This window comes from Microtus ochrogaster, chromosome 22, assembly GCF_000317375.1.
Source record: "Microtus ochrogaster isolate Prairie Vole_2 chromosome 22, MicOch1.0, whole genome shotgun sequence".
Taxonomy (NCBI): Eukaryota; Metazoa; Chordata; class Mammalia; order Rodentia; family Cricetidae; genus Microtus; species Microtus ochrogaster.
This window is the reverse complement of record NC_022023.1, coordinates 14,794,801-14,814,006: the sequence shown is the minus strand read 5'-3', so window position 1 is coordinate 14,814,006 and position 19,206 is coordinate 14,794,801. Positions and strand designations below refer to the sequence as shown.

Below are 19,206 nucleotides of genomic sequence, written 5' to 3'. Positions count from 1 at the left end.
CAGGCTGCAAATTCTGACTCCGCTATTGTTACTTGTGTGACCTATAGACGGGAAAGCCCAGCATCTTAGAGCTTAGACCTATGTGGTCTGAGGATAAAAAGATGATGCAGGAAGAACACCATTTACGTGACACACCCGGTCACCCTGTGGCAGGCACAGCAAATACCTGACGGAAGCTAGTCATTTAGTGGCTAACTCTTCCCCTACACCAGAATCCAGTTTTCATCTCCATCAGCTCAGAGAGGTGGGCAGCACTGTCCCCAAGCTGTATAGCAGAAGTAACTACAATAAAGAACTGTCTGCCGTCAAACACCTCTCTACTGCATGAGCTACATCATGCATCAAAAACTTCCATTCCCCACCCTGCCTGTGTCCTTTGGAGCAACGACAAGGAGAAAGCTTTGCCCTCTACCCTTAATTCTGGCACCCTTTCTATCAGTGACAGTTCAGTCAGGTAATGAAGCACTTTTCATTTGACCATCACAGAGAACAAATGCTGGATCACAAGGCTGTCCTCAGGAAGTGACCTCCATTCCCATAATTCCTGCTCCTTCTAAAGCACTGACACAGAGGAAGAGATTCCTGCTTCTCAGAATCTGTTACTAGATTTTAATTCCTAAAGTAACCTTAAATTCATGTAGGAAGCATGTAAGATATAAATATTAAATACAGTGTTAGCACTTGGAAAGCTACTGTATAAGATGCCTCTTCCTAAGAGTCAACCATGTTTCCTTCCTACAAAAACCTTTCTCTAGTTTTGTAATATGCAATAAAAAGTGTTAGTGAATTAAATGTCATCTTTATCCCTAAAAGAACAAATGAAAAAGCAGTGGTAGTCTGATGGGCATGATAAAAACAAAACAAGATGCAGTGTTCGTCAAGAGTCACGAAGGAGCTGCGTGTTGTGACATGCCTGGAACCCAGCACATGTGAGGAGAGGCAGGAGGATCTAGACTTCAAAGGCATCCCTAACTACACAAGGAGTTGGAGGCCAACCTGGGCCACAGGAGACCTTGTTTCAAAAAAACAAAACAAACAGACAAACAAAAAACCAAATCAACGTCAGTCATTAGTGATATTAAAACAGCTCAGGTCCTCATCCCTTAGGTCACAAGGTCACAAGGTAGGACAGTGTTTCCCAGCCCCTTGGGCATGACAGATAACTCACACTGACTGATGAAATGACTGTGGTAGGTACGTCTCTGTAAGTTGTCACAAGAGCACCAGGTGGACTTTCATCAGCCTGGACCTCAGATGACGACAGCAACAGCACAGTGACCAGACAGCAGTCTCAAGAAATAAACCACTTAGAAGTTACTGAGATTCTTGGAGTGATAGATTCCCAAGCTTCTGCTGAGTCACATCAACAGCAATTGTAGCAAAGGGTTCTTAGCTAATGGTTAAGAAAGTCCTGCTTGTTTTGGAGAAGGCTCAGCCTCTGCTGATACACAGAGATGTATCTCATCTCCAGCCTTTACGGGTGATACAAATCAGCAACCAATATGATCTGCATAATGTGTGATTTATTTCAACTGCTGCTTATGTAAGAGATATCACTGGTAATTAACGTTGTTCTTAATTACAGGTTGGTTATTTTTAGGATGGAGTTTTACCTCTATATGTCAGGATGGCTTGGAATTCACAGTGAGTTCCTACCTGAGCTACCTTAGTTCTTCCTGCTTGGTTACCCAAGTGCTGGCATTACAGTTGTGCCACAACACCCAGCTTCCTTCAACACTGAATTGTCTTTCTTTCTTTTCTTTTTTTTTTTTTTTCAAAAAAGGGTTTCTCTGTGTAAGCCCTGGATGTCCTGGAACTCACTTAGTCGACCAGGTTGGCCTCAAACTCAAGAGATTCGCCTGTCTCTGCCCCCCAAGTGCTTAGGCTAAAGGAAGGCACCACCACCACCTGACCCTTTTTTGGTTTTGTTGTTGTTGTTTTGCTGTTTTCTGAATTTTCTTGAGAGGACTATATTCCGAACAGATTGCTCTGAAACATCAAACGTTGCTGTTCTGTGTACAGCATTAGCTACCTTGTTGTCCTTAGCTTCTAATAAGAAATAATTAAACAAATCAAAGAGACTGTGTGTGATTTGAACAGCTAGGAGCCACTGAGTCTGGGCCCTCGGCAGGGAAAGGGACGGACACCAGATCTTGGCTCACACACTCCTCTCCTGTTCTTTTTTTTTTTTTTTTTAAACATACTGTACAGAGTTTGGAATTTTAAGAAAACCTTTTTGCTAAGCTGTCAGCTGTCCTGAGGGAATGAGATTCTGGCCTCTAAATCAAAGAAGCCAACACTGAGGAAAGGGGACAACAGGTGGACAGAGGGTGTGTGAGTCTTTGACAACAGCATCAAACTGTTGTCTTATTGCTCTTTAGCTGGCTTCTGGAGTTGAGATAATAAGTGTATGTCCTCATTCTTTAAGCAAAAATCCCCACTTTTGACGCACCTGCAGGGAGGGGCTAGGGATGCAATGAGACAACAGGCTGGTCTTGACTTCCTTCTTCTTTCTCAGGCATATCCACAGAAGATGGCCAGGCCAAGCAATGGTGGCGCACGCCTTTAATCCCAGCACTCGGGAGGCAGAGGCAGGTGAATCTCAGTGTTGGAGGGCAGCCTGGTCTACAGAGGGAGTTTCAGGACAGCCAGGACTGTTACAAGGAGAAACTTTGTCTTGGGGGGGGGGGGGGACCAGCCAGGTGGTGGTGCACGCCTTTAATCCCAGCACTGGGGAAGCAGAGATAGGCCAATCTCTGTGAGTTCGAGACCAGCTTGGTCTACAGAGTGAGTTCCAAGGCAGGCTCTAAAGCCACAGAGAAACCTTGTCTCGAAAAACCAAGGGAAAAAAGAAAAGAAAATATGGCCAGACACAGTCAGACAGTCAAGTAATCCAGCTAGCTCCTACTGTTAGAACTTAAGCTCAAACAGTATGTCTAATGTCCTCTCTTCAGTAAACTTACACAAAATTAGGTATCCCTCACTCTTCCTTTTGTTTCAAGAGGTCAGCAAGCAAGGCAGAATAGCTGCTGCTTGAACTGTTCCCAGAAGGGCCATTTGACAAACATAATCCATCGTCACAGTTTACAGGCCTGTCACCTTAGCCTTCAGAAGTTCAACCACGGACACTCAGCATTTTCCCACTTGAGCTATCTACTTGGCAGTCTTCCTGGGCTCAGCCCCACCCAGCAGCACACCAGCCAATCCTATTGGGAGAGGACAAGCACGGCCATCTAGCCCCTGGACGAGGCCACTGAAATGATCTGAAGACTCAATCTCAAAGACCCCGTTGGATTTCAACCCCTTTTGCTGCTGAGATGCTGCAGATGAGAATGTTACATCACTCACTCCGTTTTCAACAAAACAAAACATCACCACAGTCCAACATCGGGACCCTGAGCTGTGTTTAGGGGATGCTGAAAGCACTGAGGACCCAATTACCTCTGCAAAGATATGGTCCTGATGTGTCTAAAGAGTGTATGGCCACCTCACAGACAACAGAACTGGACCCTATTCAGTCACATTGAAAATCTGAGGAGATCCTATCTCCAACAAAGAGTAGGACATTAAAACAAGACCATCAAGACCGATTTGAGAATTACCATCAAAAGTGGTAGTTCCCCTGCATGGCGACACACGCCTTTAATCCTAGCACTGGGGAGGCAGAGGCAGTGAGTTGGTAGCCAGCCTGGTCTACACAGCTGTTCCAGGACAGCCAGGCTTACACAGTGAGACCCTATCTGGGGGGGGGGGGGAAGAGTAGTAGTTTGACTATGAATTAAGTATGAAATATAGAAATATAGCTGACTCTATAAAGGGGGAAGAAAACAGGTTAAAAAATCAGAAAGATTCTGAGGTAACAACAGAAGATCAGAAAGAGCTCACAGCACTATGTACTACAGAGACAATAAGAAGGTGACGGTCAGGGTTGGAGAGAAGGGTCAGTGGTTAAGAGGACAAGGGTTCAGTTTCTGGCACCCACATGGCAGCTCACAAATGGTAACTCCAGTTCCAGGGTATCTGGCACCCTCACATGGACATATGTACAGGCAAAACACCAATCCACATAAAAATAAATAAATCTTTAAAAGAAGGAGGAGGAGGAGTGGGTGGAGTTGGCCAAGAAATGGTTACAGGATCTGGAGATCAGTTAATCACCTAAGAATGGCAGGTGGTGGTGGGGTTAATGTGTGAAAACCAGGTTATGGGGCTCTAGAAAGGGAATAGATGAAATAAAAATGAAAGATGGGTATAATGTATAGGACTGTTCAGTTCAGCCTCAGCTGTACAATAAACTCAAGGCCAGCCTAGGCTACATGAGACCCTTTCCCAAAGCAAACAACAGAGACACCGAGATTGGAAAGCTTTCCAAAGTATTAGAAATTCAGTCATACGTAGTCTACAAGACCAGTTGCTCTAAGCCCCGAGCGTGAGGTGACACGGAAGCTAACAGGACCAACTGGTGCACACCTGCAAAATAGGACCAGGAACTTCTGGCCTCAGGTGGGAAGAGTCTTCAGTAAAGAAGGATGGAATTCAGTCACAACCTTGCCGTTCTGTGATAGGTCTTTTGCCTATACAAACGAAACCAAACAGCTGACGATCAGGACATACCTGAGACGGCAAATGTTTTGTGAGGGTGACTATAATAAGCTAGAAACGAAACGAAAGGGAAGTCGCTTGCTGGAAAACACCTTCAGACAGTCTAAGTAAGGGTGACTAAGATAGGATTCTGACTCCTTCTTCCACCATTGATTTCAACAACTCCAATAGATAAGAGCGGTCATTTCCTGTGCCAGTCACCAGCTAAAAATAAACAGTTGTATAAACAGTAAAGGAATCTGCTGTGGCAGCACGGTACTTTATGGAACTTCACTGATGATAAGACATATGAGAAAGGGCAGTATTTTCATTGCCACTTCCTTCTAAAAGCCATGCCCAGTAAAACAGAGCTGGAACCACTTTACTGATTGAGCAGACATCCTCACAGATGTTTAAAACAGCATTAGAATGAGGCCAAAGGTCACCCAGGAGATAGAGAAAATGGCTTCGGAGAAATCTTGACAGCCTTCATGATTAGGAAGCCCAGGCAGCAGGAAGAACAAGGAAGAACCCTCCTTAACCTGATAGAGAATGTTTACAAAAGACCCATGGCAAATGCTGCACTCATAGCGACAGGATGAACGGTGCTTCTGAAAGCAGCAACTAAGACCTGATGCCATTCACCCCGTCTCTCGTCAGCACAGTGCTAGAGATCCTGGGTAGCAGAGTGGGGGTGGAGAAAACATGAAAAATAAAAGCACTGGAAATAAATAAACAAAATGTCTAAAATATAAGAGAATTCTTAAGTGTTTAACACAACCACTGGTCTTAGTACAAAATATAAACAAAGTAAATTCTATATAGCAACAATACATTGAAAATTAATATTTCTGGGCTGGAGGGATGGCTCGGAGGTTAAGATCAATGTCTGCTCTTCCAGAGGTCCTGAGTTCAATTCCCAGCAACCACATGGTAGTTCACAGCCATCTATAAAGAGATCTGGTGCCTTCTTCTGCCCTGCAGGCAGAATACAGGCAGAACACTGCATACATAATAAATAATAAATCTTTAAAAAAAAAAGAAAATTAATATTACAAACACCACGTACATAAAAAATAGATGTCTAGGACAAAATATAACAAATGTTAATTAATAGATCAAGACTTTTTCTTTCTTTCTTTTTTTTTTTGGGGGGGTGCTTTTTAAGACAGTTTTTCTGTGTAGTCCTGGTTGTCCTAGAACTCACTCTATATTCTAGGTTGGCCTAGAACTCACAAATATCAACTCCCTCTCCCTCCTGAGTGCTAGGATTGAGGCAAGAGTCACCATCACCTGGCTTTAATTGACACAGCTAAAGAAATGGAAAAATAGAGCTAGATGTGGCAGCTCATGTCTGTAATCCTAGACTTGAGAGGTGAGGCAGGAGGATTATCATAGGTTTGAAGTCACCTACATAACAGGCTATGGGAAGTTCACAGATAGCCGATCTCAAACACTTTCCCCAAAAGAAGTGAAAAGATTCATAATGGATGCAGTTTTATTGTAAAAAATACACATTACCTTCAAATAAAACCCTGGTACAGTCAACAGAGAAGAAAAAGAAGAGAAGCCACTGGAAAATGGCCAGGAAGTGTTCAGCACAGTAATGCTAGCAGGGACGGGTCTAAAAACTCTTGCTGTCATGATCATAACAAACTAATAAAATTATGCTTGTAACAATGCACAGTTTTATCAAAACAAGGGAGGCTGGAGAGATGGCTCAGGAGTTAAGAGCACCGACCTCTCTTCTAGAGGATGCAGGTCTGATTCCCAGCACCTACATGATGGGTCATAACCATCTTGTAACTCCAGTTCCAAGAGATCCAACACCCTTTTCTGACCTCCATGGGCACTGCACAAGTGGCATACAAACAAACATGCAGGAAAATACCCATACACATAAAATAAATAATAAAAAATGAGGATTTTTTTTAAATTGCAATTCCTTCCCAAAGCCATGGATCACTGGAAGGTCATTGGCTGATTTGCCAGTGAACATCACCGAGGACAGCATGTGCCAGCTGGACGAATAACATTACTGTCCTCCTGTGAGCTGTCTCCTGTTTAACTTGGCACATGAGGACACAGGCCTCATCATAGTTATGCTAACAAAACAAATCTGAGAACACGACTTGGATCTGTGTCAATTCTGTCCAAATAGACTTTCCTAAGAGCATCTTGCATCTGATCTCAAATGATGTTGCAGATGTATTATTTCCTATGTTGCTCCTCAGCAAAGTTTTCATTTAGTTTTGTTTTTAAAGATTTTTCTACTTTATGTGCTTGAGTGTTTGGCTCTTTGTATATGTACAACATCATGCCTAGCATCTGTAGAAGCCAGAAGCAATCTCCTGACTGGAGTTACAAACAACTGGTTGTGTGCTCCCATGTGGGTACTGGGAACTAAGTCTGGATCTTCTGCCAAGAGCAGTATGAACACTCAATCTCTGAGCCACATAGTCGCCCAAGATACAAGCTGCATTACATCAGAGTTCCTGAGTTCTCTCCATCCCAAAGCTTAACCGTTACTAGCCTATGTCTAGGAAACTCATTTCAGTTTTGTAGGTACAGCTACTTATCCTGGTGTCATAACTGCTATAAACCTGTGAACAAAAGAGCCAGGAAACAAGCCGGGTGCTAATATCTGTTTGCTAAAACTACTAATAGATCTTAGCAAAAACCAGCCACCAACAACACCCAAAATACACTGGGGCTGGAGAGACAGCTCAGCAGTTAAGAGCACCAGCTGTTCTTCAAAGGATCTGAGTTCAATTCCCAGGACCCACATAGCAGCTCACAACCCTCTGTAACTCCAGTCCCGGAGGATCCAATGTCATAGCCTTGTCTCTGGGGGAACCAGATACACATTTATTGCACAAACACACATGAAGACAAATACCCATAAACATTATCAAACAAACAAACAAAAAAACCCCACCAACTCTCAAAACTATTTAAAATCTTTTAGAAATAGGGTATGGTGGCACATCACATGCCTTTAATCCAAGCAGAGGCAGGCAGATCTGTTCCAGAACAGCCAGGGCTACACAGAGAAATCCTGTCTCAAAATTAAAAAAAAACAAAAAAAAAAGTAGAAGGATAAAAACATATTTGCTTATCTATCTATCTTGAGGTCAGAGGACAATTTACAGTAGTCAGTTTTCTCCTTTTACCATGGATTCTGAGGCTCCAGCTCAGGTGATCAAAGCTTGGCAAGCAATACTTTCACCCATTGAGCCATCTCACTGACCCCTCAGAACTATTAAACTTACTAAATAAAACAAGTTCAGGCTTGATGTATGGCTTGGCGGCAGAGTACCTGGTTAGCAAGTGAAAGGCTCTGGATTCAATCTCCAGTACTGCAAAAATTAATTAATTAATTGATTGATTAAAACTAAGACTCTAGAACTAGGTCAGAGCAAAAGAACAAGAGAAGGAACAGGAAGGTACACAGGTGGCTAGCCATGTCCTAACCTCAGTCTTCCAGGAGCCCTGTTCTAGGAGAGGACATACCTTATCCATATGGAAGATCAAATCCAACTCACATACATTTTCAAAACACTTATCCAGAGTCTCCACAAAAACCTAAGAAAAAAAGAAGAAAATGAGAAAACCATTACTCGCCATTTTACAGACGTCACACAAGAAAGTAAAAGGGGCGAGCCTGGAGAGTGCCCCAGTCCCACCGAGACAGAAGCTCAGGCATGAAGATGGCTGGAGACCAGCCTGAGCTACACAGTGAGACCTCAAGGTCATTAAAGAAGCCTGAAACTGGAGATGCCGGCCAATAAACCCAACTATTCAAGCAGGAGGATTGAAAATTCAAGGACTTCTCGGGCCACTTGGGGCAATGCTATCTTAAAATGTTATAAAAGCAAAAAATAAATAAAGTAATAAGGGCAGCCATGACACTCCTTTCCCCTCACAATAGAGCTCAAAGCAGATAAGCAAGCCTAGTCCCCAACATTAACTGACGCCTACTTCTTAGCCAACCCAGGGCCGATCATCTAGACAGGAAAGCCTTGTTCTCTGCCTAGCAATCCAACCAGCAGACACACTAAGGCTTTCTCTTCTCTAAGATGCTAATTTACATTAAAGAATAAAATACCAACTACTTATGATATTATGGTCTTTCCCCAAACCTGAAGTACACATATATTAAAAAACTTCCGCCGGGCGATGGTGGCGCACGCCTTTAATCCCAGCACTCGGGAGGCAGAGGCAGGTGGATCTCTGTGAGTTCAAGACCAGCCTGGTCTACAGAGCGAGTTCCAGGACAGGCTCCGAAGCCACAGAGAAACCCTGTCTCGAAAAACCAAAAAAATAAAATAAAATAAAATAAAATAAAATAAAATAAAATAAAATAAAAACTTCCTTACAGTATTAATTGAAAATTTTATTTATGCATTTTTTTCTTGTTTGTTTATTTATTTTTGGTTTTTCGAGACAGGGTTTCTCTGTGTTGCCCTGGCTGTCCTGGAACTCACTCTGTAGTCCAGGCTGACCTCAAATTCAGAGATTCATCTGCCTCTGCTGCCCAAGTGTACCACTACCGCCTGGCAACTATTCCTTTTGTATCTATCCACACCTAAGATCTCATATTAACAGCACAATATAAAAATTTAAAACTTTTTAAAAACTTGTTTATGTGTATGTATGTCTGTTGTATATGTGCCTGAGGAGACCAGAAAGGCACCGGCTCCCCGGAGCTGGAGATCCAGCAGTTGTAACCGCCTGAGGAGACCAGAAAGGCATCGGCTCCCCGAAGCTGGAGATCCAGCAGTTGTAACGGCCTGAGGCAGGCGCTGAGAATTAAACTTGGGTCGTTTACAAGAACAATATGTTTAACCACTGAGCCGTTTCTCCAGCCAGTTTCAACTTTTAAAAGTTCCAGTCTTTTTTTCCTTTTAAGATTTCTTTATTTAATATATGCAGTGTTCCATCTGCATGTATGCCTGCAAGCCAGAAGAGTAAGCAAGATCTCATTATAGATGGTTGTGAGCCACCATGTGGTTACTAGGTATTGAACTCAGGACCTCTAGAAGAACAGCCAGTGTTTTTAACCTCTGAGCCATCTCTCCACAGTCTTTTTTTAATGTATTTATTTTTATTTTATGTGCATTGATGTTTTTCCTGAATGCATGTTTGTGTGAGGGTGTCAGATCTTGGAGTTATAGGCAATGGTGAGCTGTTAGGTGAATGCTGGGAATTGAACCCAGGTTCTCTGGAAGAGAAGCCAGGGCTCTTAACCACTGAGCCAACCCCCCAAAGTTCTACAGTCTTAAAAATCAAACACTTTAAAAGTCTCTTTAAAACATTCAGTTTTCTCCAATGTTCAAAGGTTCTCTAGAACATCCAAAGCCTCTCTGAAATTCCAAAGTCTCTCTAAAACTCCAGTCTCTTAACTGTGGGCTCCTATAAAATAAAAAATAAGTTAAATTCTTCTATTTCAAAAACGAAGAACCAGGGTACAGTCAGTCACAGTCAGACTAAAGCAAAACCAAAATTCAACTACAATGAAGTTCAGTGATTGATGTCTGGGACTCACCCATGATCCTCTGGGCTCCAAAGGGCCTGTGCCACTTCTCCAGCTCTGCCCTCTGCAGCATCCACAGCTTGTCTCCTAGGCTCAAGCTAGCTCCCCTTCACAGTTGCTGTGGTGCTCTTTGGTGGCCATCCCACGGTGCTGACATCTCCAAAATGATGCAGTCTTTGCAACTGGGCTGTACCTTCACCAATAATCTCTCCTGGGCTCTCTTCAGGGACTGTGACCCTGCCACGCAGTGCCAAGTCTCAGCTTCTCAACCCTGTGACTTGACTTCAACTGAAGCTGCACCTCCTCTATGGCCTCTGCTACCCTCCTATGGTGCCAAGGCTCAGATGCTCACCCTAACCTCTTCATGCCTTCAAAACAGTACCACCTAAATGACTCTTATTCATTTACCACAGTTCCCAGCATGAGATACAGCCTTAGCCCCCTCTGGACCAGAGCTTCTGTATGCTGACTCCGAGGAAACACCTCTCAAAAGACTTCACCTCGGTGATGCTGACCTCTTCTTAACTATTGCTGATATCGCAGTTCCAGCTGACCAGCATCAATCATGCAAAGCAAAGGTTTCACTTCAGTCGTACTGGTCTCTTGTTAATCATGGCTGATTCTTCAGCCCCAGCTGACCAGAACCAAGGATTCTTAATTCAAAATATCATATAATTGGCCTTACTAATCTCTACTTCCCTCTGAAACTTCACAAACCAGGTCTCTACCTTTGCATTCCTCTCAGTATTCTTATCGTCCAAGCTCCCACAGAACAAGCCACTGAGCTCTGAGTACTTGATGGCTTTTCCAGCCCAAAGTTCAAATACCAGCACAATCCTCCCAAAAACACATGGTCGAGTCTGTCAAGCAATGCCCCATAACTGGTACCAATTTCTGCCTTAGTTAGCAAAGTGTTATTCCATCCAGAGCTTGACTACCGTCTTCCTTGATGATGCTGATATCAAGATGCAATGAGCAGAAGTGTCTGACATCCTGACCTAGGACTGATAACTGGTACCGCTTCCTATTAGAAACCAAATACTGGAAAATGACTGGCCATTAAGTATTAATACTCTAGGACCTAGCGACTGTATTCCTCGGGTGTATATCTTACAGAAATGCAAGCACGTGAAATTCCAAAAATGTCACAATGGCACTATGACAATATTTTGTTTAAAAACAGCAGTGACAGACTGGGGAGATGACTCAGTGGTTGTTTTTGTAGAGGTGACATTTGTTGCTCTCGCAGAGAACCCAAGTTCAATTCCCAGCACCCACATGGTGGCTCCCGGCCTTCTATACCACAATTCCAGGAATCTAAAGCACTCTTCTTACCTCAGGAGGCACTGGTACGCACACGATACACAGACATACATCCAGGTAAAACACTGATACACATTAAAATTAAATAGATAAATCTAAAAAAATTAAAACAAAACAACAAAAAAGGAATAGCAGTTTAGTAATTAAAGCTGGAGTAGTGGTGGTACACACCTTTAAGCCCAGCACTCAGGAGGCAGAAGCAGGAGGATCTATGAATTCGAGACCAGCCTAGTCTACAAAGCAAGTTCTAGGACAGCTAGGGGCTACACAGAGAAACCCTAGAAATACTGGAAATTTTTACCAAATTGAAAATTTCTTCACATACATATTCCAAATCAATCATTTCTGGAAAATATGAAAGAATACTCTGAGAAAACAGCGATAACAAGAACAGATTTTTCTTACTATGTATCAGAATCTGTCGTAAAACCTTAAGAATTAAAATATTGCAACACTAAAAAGAACAAAAGCATAGGGCTAGCTAGCAAGATGGCTGCTCGTGGTAAAGGTGCTTGCTGACAAGCCTGGACTCAGGGCAGAGGGAGAGAACTGACTCCTACAAGATAGTTCTGACCTGGTGCTGGCTACAGCACCAGATCTCATTGTAGATGGCTGTGGGCTATCATGGTCGTTGCTGGGAATTGAATTCAAGACCTCTGGAAGGGCAGCCAGTGCTCTTAACCTCTGAGCCATCTCTCCAGCCCCCCAGTGCTGGCTACCTTAATGTCAGCTAGTCACCACATTGGCCTATGGGCAATATGGGCAAGCCTATTGGGCATTTTCTTGACAAGAAAGCCCACCTCACTCACTGTAGGTGGAACCACCAATGGGCTAGTAATCTTGGATTATCTAAAAGCAGGTTAAGCTAGTCATGGAAAGCAAGCCAGTAAGCAGCTTCTACATCAGCTCCTGTCTCCAGATTCCTGCCCAGCTTGAGTTTCTTCCCTGACTTCCCTCAGAAATGGACTGTGGTGAGGAACTGTTAGTTGAAATAAACCATTTCCTCATAAGCTGCTTTTCGTCCTGGTGTTTATCACAAGCCAGAGAAACCCTAACAAGACGGCCCTGTAAACCTGTACCAGGGCACTCACGCTCTTGTGTACACCTCTCTCTCTCTCTCTCTCTCTCTCTCTCTCTCTCTCTCTCTCCCACAAACACATTGAATTAAAATGTACACATAATTTTTTAAGCTGGCGGGGACTGAGCTGTTGTCGGCTGTAGCTACTCAGTGGCTAGGTGTTGGCACACAGCACACTTAGTGCTGTACTTTCTTCCCCTGAGTTTCCCTTTCCTGGCTCTTGAAGACCTCCTGATAGAACTGGACTTGCTTTCGTATCTGATCCACTGATTCCATCTTTGAGGTTGCTGTTGTCTTTCGTGACCTCCCAACAATTACACCAAATATGACTTTATGTTTTTCTTTTATGATTTTGCAATTTTTGTTTGTTGCTGTTGCTGTTTTGTTTTTACAGAGTTTCACTAAGTAGTATTGGCTGGCTGGAACTCACTGTATTACCAGATGGGGTCTTGAACTTGGCAGTGATTCTCCTGCCTGTTTCCCTGAGTGCTGGGATTAGGGAATGTACTGCCACAGTTGGTCCAATTCTGTACTTTTATAGGAATCAGTATCAGGTACATCATAAGAAGTTAATTTGCAAACACCAACCTAAATCACCATATAATATTTTCTTTAACTATGTATTTTCTAGCTGATTTTATAGAAACAGGAAATCCAATGCTTTCTTGACCTCATACTCAGGAAGCATGATTTTCATGTGGAAGCCAGAGGGTACCCTCAGGTGTTGGTCCTCACTTTCCACCTTGTTTGAGATGGAGTCTCCAGTTGTTCACCCTTTTTATGCTAGAGTAGCTGGGGCATGATTGTCTTGTATCTTATCCCCAGCCCATCCCACCCCACCTCCAATCCTGGCAGTTGCTGAGATTTCCAGCATGGTAGTCCTGTTGTTTTTATCCTTCAAATTCCAATAAAAGTGCTCATACGGCTTCATTCTTTTGTTTGTTTGTTTGTTTTTCAAGACAGTTTTTTTTTTGAGGGTTTCTCTGTAGTTTTGGAGCCTGTCCTGGAACTAACTCTTGTAGACCAGGCTGACCTCGAACTCACAGAGATCCTCCTGCCTCTGCCTCCCAAGTGCTGGGATTAAAGGCGTGCGCCACCCCTGCCCAGTACATTCTTAGTCTATTTAAAAAACTCTTTCATCTTTAAGACTAAGAACCCTTAAAAAAAAAAAAAAAAGACTAAGAGCCCACAAAAGGCATCCTGCAACAATTCGGTCTCAGCCTCCTGAGTAGCTGGGACCACAGAACCACCATGCTCAGCTTTCAGCTTCTATCATTCTGTTTTGTTCTCATATGTGCCTTTAGACTTCTTAAGATAACTCTGGCTCTCAGTTTTGCAACTAAAATTGGCTATAAAATTAATTGGGGGAGAAGACACTATGTGTGAACCATGCTTTTGCTCTAGGCTACCATCATAAGTAAAAGTTAAATGTGTAGACACTTAGGACTGGGGAGATGATTCAGTCGGTAAGTTCTTGAGGCACAAACAGAAGGACCTCAGTTTGATCTCCCAGAACCCAAACGAAAAGTCCAGGGCAGCGAATCCTAGCGCTTCAGAGGAAAAGATAAGATGATGCCTGGGGCTTGCTGGCAAGACTGTCTTAGCTGAATCTTTCTTTGGCTCTAACTCAAAAATAAGGTGGGAAACCACTGAGGAAGGTACCAGATGTCAATCTCTGGCCTCCACAAGCAGCTACACAAACACAAGTGCACGTGTCTTGTATAAATACTTCAATGTAGTTTGGTTTCAGAGATGAAAGGAAATTCAAAACATTAAAAACCAAGGGCAGTGCAAGGACTGGGCAGAAACCAACTGGAAGGTTGCTCAGGCACGGTCCCAGAGCACCACCTGGTGGACACTGGGCAACTCTGACCAACGTTGGTGAGGTGAAAGACTCTAAATGCTTTTGTAAGCCTCCTCAACCCTAAGACATTTTTCTAAAACCTTAAACAGGACAGCCCCCCCCCCCCCCCACACACACACGCTAGACTGCTCATCCTCCTGTGTCCTTGTGAATAATCTTTAAACATAATTCCATTCTGGGAATTGAGGCAAATACAACCCACAGATGTTGACTCAGTTCCTGATGTATTGATTTAGTCACTTAGAGCAAGGTCAGGAAGGCCCACAGGTGCTCTCCCTTATCTCCCTCATCACGCAGCTATTCTCCTGCCCTGGAATAGACCAATCACTGCTAGTAACCCTTTGAATAAGCCAATCCAATAAGCTGGAAAACAACCTACAGGTCCCCCCCCCCTTGTGTCTGTGGCTTTTTACTTTAAAAGATAACAGCTATTGGAGGTTCTTCATATCCCAAACCTGAAGGACCCTGTCATGACAGAATAAAAATCCTCTTGCTTTTGCATCAATTGTGGCTGTGTGAGTGGTGTCTGGAGCAACTCCTCCCTGATGTTTGGACTTCTAGTCCAACAGAGGAGACTGAAAAAAGGATTCAAACCAAGGCAGATTACACAAAACCCCCGTGGATCTCTGAAAGTTGCTTCCATTATCTGATGGCTGCACATACCTGGATAAGGTCCAAGATCCCAAGTTCACTCTCCGAGGAATCCACACAAAATACGAAGTAGAGGGTGGCATAGTGCCGGTAAATCAGTTTGTAGTCAGCACCACCAATCAGACTGCGGGAGACAGGGTGAACAGTTGAGAACTCAGATCTTAAGTAAGCATATCCGAGAACCCTGCACCAAAGAAGGGAAATGGGCCTAACAAAGAGGAAGGCTGGCCACTCAGAACGGCATGTCTCACATGGACAACAACTAAGTTTGGGAGAGGAACTTAAAGCCACTTGACTTCACCCTATAGCTTTCTTTTTTACCTACCCTGCCAATGACCCGAACATCAGAGTGATGGCTTGGGGCTGGAGAAATGGCTCAGGGGTTAAGAGCACAAACTGGTGTTCCATAGCACCAGGTCCAATCCCGAGCACCCACACGGCAGCTGACAACTGTCTGTAACTCCTGTTGCAGAGGTTCTGACATCCACAATGACAAAACACCAGTGGACATAAAATAAAAATAAATTAATTTAAAAAAATCAGAGCGATGGCTGAAGCCCAGTAAAGCAAGCGTCTCCCAAAGAGAGCCAGGCTGTCTCCCTGAGCAGCTCATGCTAAGAACGGGTTATATGGGTCTGGTGTAGTGGTGTGCACCTTTAATCCCAGCACGTGGGAGGTAGAGGTAGCAGACCTCCGAGTTCAGGGCTAGCCGGGGCTACATAGAGAAAGCCAGTCTTAATAACACCCCCTCCCACACACAGGTTATGCTGCATCAGCTAGCCACTGATCCCTGAGGATAGCAGAAGAAACAAAAATAACGAAGGCCCCAAACATGGCTCTGGGGACTAGGGGCTGGTGACCTGAAGCTGATGGCTTACCTTCCACCTTCTAAGAAGTTACAGATGTTGTCATCCCGCTTGAGGACCAGATGGAAAGTCTCTCGAACAATCTGCTGCTGAATTTCTTCTGGCTGTGGAACAACAACAGAAAGTCGGGTTGGGGACAAGTGAGAAACAGTGTCCGTCGATAAGGACGGCTATGTAGAAAGGGGGATTTACACTGAGGACAATTGGAAAAGATCATGTATAGACACAGGGAGAACCAAGAATGACTACGGGAAAGACAGGGCTCCAGAGAGTAAGGTGGCTTATTTACCTACGTATCTCAGTCACAAATATTGCCATTTTATAGACAGGGAATCAGAATTCATAGCCTCATAAAGATCCTCAAGTTTTGTTTGGGTGGTTGGTTGGTTTTTTTGAGACAGGGTTTCTTTGTGAAGCCTTGTCCTAAAACTAGTTCCATAGAACTGGCCTTAAACAGAGATCCACCCACCTCTGCCTCCTGGGAGCTGGGATTAAAGGTACGTACCATCACTGCCCAGCTTTTTTTTTCCCCTGAAAAAAATATCTATACTATGTAATTAACAAATCTCAAAGTTCCAGCACTGTGTGAAGGTCAAAATGTAATCATGTACATTGCCTCAAAGATAAATTTGTCAGTGTTTTTAAACTGTAATACCAGTGCTACATATAAGATGCTGTTTTGCTCACCAGCAATTGGGAGAAACAGAAAATGCTATATTTGCAGATCTGAATTTTGGGCAACTAAACAAAACTACAAATAAACTTTTTCCACTTAATAGTCACTCGCAATCTTGAGAAACCTCAACTGTGAATGTAACACTTGATAAATCACATTTGATTTCCACTTACATGTATGAGTTTTATAAAAAGTCATGTGTGATGGCTCACTTCTGCAAGTCCAGCATGCCGGAGGCTAAGGCAGGACTATCACTGAATTGAAGGATAGCCTGGTTTATATTGTGAATTCCAGGCCAGCTTGAACTGTACTAGCTCAACAAAACAAAACAGAGGGAAGAGTGGGTCGGGGTAGAGAGGAGCAGAGAAAGAAAGCCCTCTGCAGTAGAGCAAGTCTGTAATCCCAGCATTTGGTAAGTGAAGGCAGGAGGAACATGAGACCCTGTATAAAGGTGGGGGGCGGGGTAGGAATGCTTTAATATCAGCAAGAAGCAGGAGGATCTGTGAGTTCAAGGCCAGCCTGATCTACTTAGTAAGATCCAGGTCAGCCAGGGATACACAGTGAGACCCTGTCTCAAAACAAACAAAAATGATTAGGGAAAAACCAGACAGAAACTAGGTAGTTAAAAACTCTAGAAGAGACCAGCAGTGGTGGTACATGCCTTGGAGGCAGAGGCAGGCAGATCTCTGTGAGTTCTAGACCATCCTGGTCTACAGAGTGAGTTCCAAGATAGCCAAGGCTACACAAAGAACCCCCGTCTTGAAAAACCAAACCAACCAACCAAGCAAACAAACAAAAAACCTACAACAACAACAAAACTCGAGATCAGAAGCTGGAGAATTGGTTTAGTCTTTAAAAGCATTTGCTACTCTTACAGAGAGAGGACCCAGGTTCAATTCCCAGTAGCCACAGGTGGCTAACAACCAGTACCTCTTCTGACCTCCAATGGCACCAAGTACGTATGTGGTAGACACACATAACTTCAGGCAAAACAGTCACACACATAAAATAAATAAATCTAAAAAGAAAATTTAACCCTCTAGATAGTCTTCTCACATCATAATATGGGATCAATCAGTCAGGGATGATGTTTAAATGCAGGTTCCTCTTTAATATGCCTGGGCTAGAGCCTGAGACTACTCCTACAAGCTCTAACAAGCTCCTACAGGACAGCAGTGCTTTGGGTCTGGGGACCACACTCTGAGGGGCACAGCGTAAGTAAACATTCAACTTGAATCTTCCTTAAATCAGGAAAACACATTTTAAAAAATTAATCCCTAAACCCAGGGAGTGGTGGCGCACACCTTTAACCCCAGCACTTGGGAGGCAGAGGTAGGCGGATCTCCTGGTCTACAAGAGCCAGATCCAAAAACTACAGAGAAACCCTGTCTTGAAAAACAAAAAAAAACCAAACAAAAAAACTAGTCCTTTTCATTGTACACCACCGCACTTAGCTTTGAGAGGGCCAGTTATTTAAAAGCTATGAAGTATGGGGGCGGGGGGGGGACACAAAAACCAGGAACTAGTCACTGAGGAAATGGCTGGCTCAATGTGGGCTCTAAAGGCTCTCAGCGCCTAGTGAACGCATGGATGCAAACCTGTTAACCGCTGGCCCACAAACTGGAACAAATCAATCACTATCTTTCTGGTTTCCATGTGAACACACCAAGCTCACATTTGCCAGGATGTTGTCAAAGATTAACTCTGCATGCTCAGAAGCACAAAGCACGTTAAGCATCAGCACTTTTTTAAGCTGACAGAAACATCTTTTCAACTGAAGCCCTTTATCCAACTATAGGTGAAAGTGGCAAAAATGGGGATGTGCTGGTGGTATGGAACAATGAGGCCAACTAATTCCTAGCTCAACAGAAAGGCAAACTTTGGGCTGCTTCCGTGCCCCAGTTATTTTAACAACCCTTCCTATCTATTAGTACGCCGCAATTTTCAAGGGACTCTCACTCAAGAGGTTCTTAAACAAGTCTATGATCTTCAAAGACATACAAATAGCTAATAAGCATAAGAAAAGATAGGTGCTCAGCATCCTTAGTTACTATGGAAACAGACATCAAAACCTTTTAAAAAGAGATTCATTTTCATCCACTAAAATGCCTTTAATTAAAGGCAACATGGCTAGGATTTATAGCCCAGTGGAGGAAAAATGCCTAGAATGAGAGAGGCCCTAAATTCACTCCCTAGTTCAGAAAAACAAATCAAACAAAGAAGATACACATTGAAAGACATATGAAGAAAATGGAATACTGATACATTGTTGATAACAGTGTGAAAGGGTACAACCACTTGGAAAACACTTTAGAAGGTTCTTAAAATGTTTACCATTGGTGCTGGAGAGATGGCTCAGCGGTTAATCGACTACTCTTGCAGAGGACCCAGGTTCAATTCCCAGCACCCACAGGGCAGCTCACAACTGTCTGTAACTTCAGTTCTAGGAGCCCCAACACCCTTACACAGACATACATGCAGGAAAACACCAATGCACATAAGAATATAAAATAAACTACTTAAAAAAAAGTTTATCACTGGGGGCTGGAGAGATGGCTCAGAGGTTAAGAGCACTGACTGCTCTTCCAGAGGTCCTGAGTTCAATTCCCAGCAACCACATGGTGGCTCACA

At 43.5% G+C, this 19,206-nt stretch overlaps 1 protein-coding gene across 1 annotated transcript in view; it reads right to left on the bottom strand.

The window, feature by feature from the left end:
• LOC101993251 (AP-3 complex subunit sigma-2) overlaps positions 1-19,206 on the bottom strand; it is a 39,639-nt gene that overhangs the window by 17,548 nt on the left and 2,885 nt on the right. The window contains exons 2-4 of the mRNA XM_005357712.3: positions 15,912-16,003; positions 15,046-15,157; positions 8,095-8,166 (exon numbers count right to left, since the gene is read on the bottom strand). Of these exons, the coding sequence (XP_005357769.1) occupies positions 8,095-8,166; positions 15,046-15,157; positions 15,912-16,003 (276 nt within the window). The remainder of the gene's footprint in view (positions 1-8,094; positions 8,167-15,045; positions 15,158-15,911; positions 16,004-19,206) is intronic.